The sequence below is a fragment of the Bidens hawaiensis genome, unplaced genomic scaffold (assembly GCF_021521415.1).
Source record: "Bidens hawaiensis isolate Kalapana, Puna unplaced genomic scaffold, B.hawaiensis_p1.1 tig00020423_1, whole genome shotgun sequence".
Classification (NCBI taxonomy): Eukaryota; Viridiplantae; Streptophyta; class Magnoliopsida; order Asterales; family Asteraceae; genus Bidens; species Bidens hawaiensis.
Window position 1 is genome coordinate 11,323 of NW_027493112.1, and position 4,396 is coordinate 15,718.

The 4,396-nt window shown below is 35.8% G+C and overlaps 1 protein-coding gene across 1 annotated transcript; it reads left to right on the forward strand.

Annotated features, from left to right (window-relative positions):
• Positions 1-205: 205 nt before the first annotated feature.
• Positions 206-4,396, forward strand: LOC143560671 (serine/threonine-protein kinase EDR1-like). The gene is made up of 15 exons (XM_077048924.1): positions 206-543; positions 622-825; positions 920-1,108; positions 1,180-1,436; positions 1,516-1,587; positions 1,651-1,746; positions 1,833-1,922; positions 2,013-2,106; positions 2,192-2,396; positions 2,474-2,597; positions 2,700-2,719; positions 2,772-2,970; positions 3,622-3,910; positions 3,994-4,066; positions 4,150-4,396. The coding sequence occupies exons 1-15, from the start codon at positions 430-432 to the stop codon at positions 4,227-4,229; spliced, it is 2,106 nt and encodes a 701-aa protein (XP_076905039.1). The 5' UTR covers positions 206-429; the 3' UTR covers positions 4,230-4,396.

The window sequence follows — 4,396 nt, forward strand, 5'->3', positions numbered from 1 at the left end:
TTCACATTGGGTTGGTTTCTCCGTCATTAATGTTATTTTTACATAATAATAATAATAATAATAATAATAATAATAATAATAATCTTGATCCCGGTTGATTTTCATTGCGTTGATGGATTTATTAGATTAATATGTTTTGTTTAAGGTTGTGTTTGTTAATTGATTATTAAATTTTGGTTTTTGATTTGGGAAAATGTAGATGTGGGTTGTGCACACCAGGTGTTTGTTAATATGTCTAGCTGAAGGGCTATATGTTTTTGTACTTAGTGAAGCTTTATTATCTGGTTTCTGAATTATAAATATTTGCAGGTGATGTGATGTTGACATAGAATAAAGTCTAATTTTGGAAAAAGTTCAAGCTTGACTTGATTAATATATATGGGCTAATAATTGGGGCAAAATGATCTTATGTTTTGACTCGCCAACGAGATGGAGGAAACACAAACAGACGGGCCTTCGGGAGCGCAGAGAGTGGCACAAGTCCTATGGTCAACTGGAAATCTTGACGAGCCGATTCCAAGCGGGTTCTATTCTATTTTGCCGGTAAGTTATGCGAACGATGGTGAAATTTGGTAAACCCGTTAAGTGGTTAAGGCGTTAACGTGAGTTTATGTTTTGTAGGAAAAAAGACTTAAAGAGAAGTTTGACATGATTCCTTCTCTTGAAGAGCTTCATGTGTTGGAATCGGAAGGGTTTAAGGTCAATGTAATCGTGGTTGACATGCAAAAAGATAAGAAAGTGTCGATGTTGCCGCAGCTGGCTTTGACTTTGGCTAAAGGGTTGACTTCTAATCCAGCTGCAGTGATCAAGAAGATTGGTGGATTGGTATGTTATGTTATGCTATGCTACCTTCTGTTTATTAATATTATTATTATTATTATTATTATAACACATTAACATGTCATGTCACATTGTGTAGGTTTGTGATTTTTATAAACTCCCAAATGTGGAATTAAGTTACGCAAAAGGCGCATGGGAGGAAGTATACAATGTGTATAATCAGGGTATTCAAATGTTGGGTCAAATAAAACATGGTTTTTGTCATCCGCGTGCGATTCTTTTTAAAGTTCTTGCAGATACAGTGGGCATTGACTGTAGGCTTATGGTGGTAAGTTTAACTTTTTAACTATTTATGTCTCCATGTTTCATTATTTAATCTGTTTTTCTTTTGGTTGTTAGGGCTTACCTAAAGAAGGAGAAGTGGAAAGAGCAGATTCACACAGGCATGTGTCGGTTATAGTGGAATTGAATTCTAATGAACTATTGGTTGATATAGTTAGGTATCCGGGACATTTGGTACCTTTTTCAACAAAGGCGGTTTACATTTCCCATGTTTATGTCATTGGTCAAGGTGATTCTGCTGAGAATGATTCATGTGATTCACCAACTGAACCTAACAGTCCCGTTCATGGTGCTGCTGATAATTCAGATGAATGGTAACAAAATAAATACTATTTTAAAGAAACAAATGTGTAATAGTTTTTTGAATCTTTAAAACATTAATTTACTTTACAGCTTGTTACCCGGTGAAGTTAATGTCGGATGCAATAAGAATGCAACAACAGAACAAAGCACTCCCAGTTCAAGGTTATATGTTTATTTTATGTTTTTCTTTTTAGAATTTGTTTTCTTGACTATCTGACTTTTCAGTCCAGAGCACTATTCGTTTCGAGGGCATGGAAGATCGATTCTTAGTGGTCAAAGAGATTCTCCTAGAGAGTCTGGAGGCGAAATGACAATATCAAGGTTCTAATATTTATTTTTTTTAGTGAAAAAAATATACATCTTTTTCATATGTTTCATTTTTCTGAGAATTTTATGACTAATTCCAGGTCAGCTGGAGCATCACCGGTAGGAAGTCGAAGAAGACGAAGACGGAGTAGTGCTACCATTATTCCCGAAATCGGTGATGATATTGTAAGGTTGATACCTCAATATCTTGACTATAAACATAATATTTATCAATAGTGTGAAATGAATATAAAAATGTTTAAAACCGAACATGATTGTAGGGTTGTGAGAGCAATGAAAGACACTTTGAAGAAAAGTCAACCTCCAAGAGAACCGCTTGATGAACATGGCATTTGTCCAGATCATAATGAAAGTGTATGTGTATTGTTAAAAGTGGCATAACTACTAAACAGGTGCTAGTGTTAGGTAATTAGTTTATTTGATTAATTAACAATTACAGGGATCGGGTTCACATAATCATAGGAGGCAAACCAGTTGTCCAAAGGCAATTTCTTTACCTTCATCTCCTCAGAAGTATAAATTAGAAGGGAATTTTGATCTGATTACAACATGGAATAACTCCATTGGGAACGACCCATGGTTCCCGTATCACGAATGGAATATTGATTATTCTGAATTAACGGTCGGATCGCGCGTTGGCATTGGTATGCATTACTTTTAACACTGGCTTATATTCCTTTTTCTTGTTTTACATTCTAAATTGGTGAATATTATATTTTAGGTTTTTTTGGGGAAGTATTTCGAGGCACTTGGAATGGAATAGAGGTAGCTATCAAAGTATTACTTGAACAGGAAGTATCCACTGAGAATATTGAAGATTGTTGCAACGAGATATCCATCCTAAGGTACCTTTTTAATGTAATTTTACCCGTGTATTAAGTACCTTTTTATGCAATCAACTGATTATTATTAATGTCAAATACTGATTATTTTTCTTTTTTCTGCAGTCGACTTCGCCATCCGAATGGTATGAGTATGACACTATCTAATTTCAAATAAGATCCGGTTTTAGCATTAATGTAAAGTTCTACAAAATTTAATGAGTTTGCCTTCTCGTGCAGTTATATTATTCATCGGTGCTTGCACAACGTCACCTCACTTTTCGTTAATTACTGAATATATGGACATGGGGTCACTATATTACCTGGTTCATGTGAGTGGACTCAAAAAGAGAATTAGCTGGCGAAGAAGACTAAAAATGCTATGTGATATATGCAGGTATCAACGGGGCAAAAGTCGCTCAGAGTTAGATAAAAGGCAATACGGGCAACCTGGCCCGTAAAATGCTGACCCATTTTGCCACCTCTAGTATCTAGGGGTGCAAACTGTAAACGAACCGAGTCATAACTTGTCTAGGCTCGAGCTCAGTCCATTTAACTTACGAGAGCTCGAGCTCGACTTGTGAGTAGTTTTCAAAGCTTGGGCTCAGCTCGTTTTCGAGCTCGGCTTGTAAGTAGTTTTTCAAGCTCGGGTTCGACTCATTTTTAATTTATTAATTAATCTGTATACATTTATAACTATTTTTATCTGCATTTTAATTATCTTATTGTACATAACATAGTATATATTATTTAGTTATTTTATCACAATTGTATGTATAATAATTATTATAAGTATATATTTATTATATTAAATAAAGTTATATAAATTATTGGCTCGTTTAGGCTCGCGAGCCAGCTCGAGCTCGATAAGTGAAGCTTGGGCTCTAGCTTGTTTATTAAACAAGCTTTTTTTAGGCTCGAGCTTGTTTAAGCTCGGCTCAGTTTGAGCTTTTAGCAAGCCGATTTCAAGTAGCTAACAAGCGGATTGGCTCGTTTACAACCCCATTTTATTATTATCTCACAATGATTTCATTCTACGTAAATATAGGGGTCTAATGTGTATGCATAGAATGAAGATAGTGCACCGCGATCTGAAAAGTGCAAATTGTTTTGTGAATAAGCATTGGGTAGTGAAGATTTGTGATTTTGGATTGTCATGGGTACTAACAACTGAGCACATGAGAGATTGTTCGTCTGCTGGGACGCCAGAGTGGATGGCACCTGAGCTCATACGGAACGAGCCATTTACAGAAAAATGTGATATTTTTAGCCTCGGTGTCATAATATGGGAATTGTGTACTCTTCATAGGCCATGGGAAGGCACCCCATCAGCTCAAGTAAGTGGTGTTTGGATTCGTGCTTGCAACCAATTATTGTATATTCGGGTCTTTAATTGCGAGTAATGAGTTTTGTGTTATAGGTGGTTCGTGCAGTTGGTCTTGATGGAACCCGACTTGAAATTCCAGAAGGCCCTTTGGGAAATTTAATAGCAGGTATGCAATTCATATTAAAATTTTAATTATTTGGATCTAACAATATACTATAACTTTTTAAGGTTTTTATGTTTTTGTTTCAGATTGTTGGGCGGAACCAGAGCAACGACCAAACTGTGACGAAATCCTCTCGCGGTTAATGAGCTGCGAGATGCTGATATAGTTTCTTGGATTGCGAGTACATTTCTTAACTTTTTCATATTGTTAAAAGTCAAAGTTGGTGATGTATGATCTGTCTACTTGAAGTTGTGGGGTTAGCATCTGACTTTGGTTTTTGAAGAACACACTGCAATTAGGTGCTCATGTCCTTAAACTTTTTGCCATTTCTTA

Bases quoted from the DNA above. Each gene is read 5' to 3' on its own strand.
- LOC143560671 (XM_077048924.1), top strand. From the start codon at position 430: ATGGAGGAAACACAAACAGACGGGCCTTCGGGAGCGCAGAGAGTGGCA. The intron at 1,747-1,832 runs GTTCTAATATTT...GACTAATTCCAG, and splicing joins GGCGAAATGACAATATCAAG to GTCAGCTGGAGCATCACCGG. The intron at 3,911-3,993 runs GTAAGTGGTGTT...TTTGTGTTATAG, and splicing joins AAGGCACCCCATCAGCTCAA to GTGGTTCGTGCAGTTGGTCT.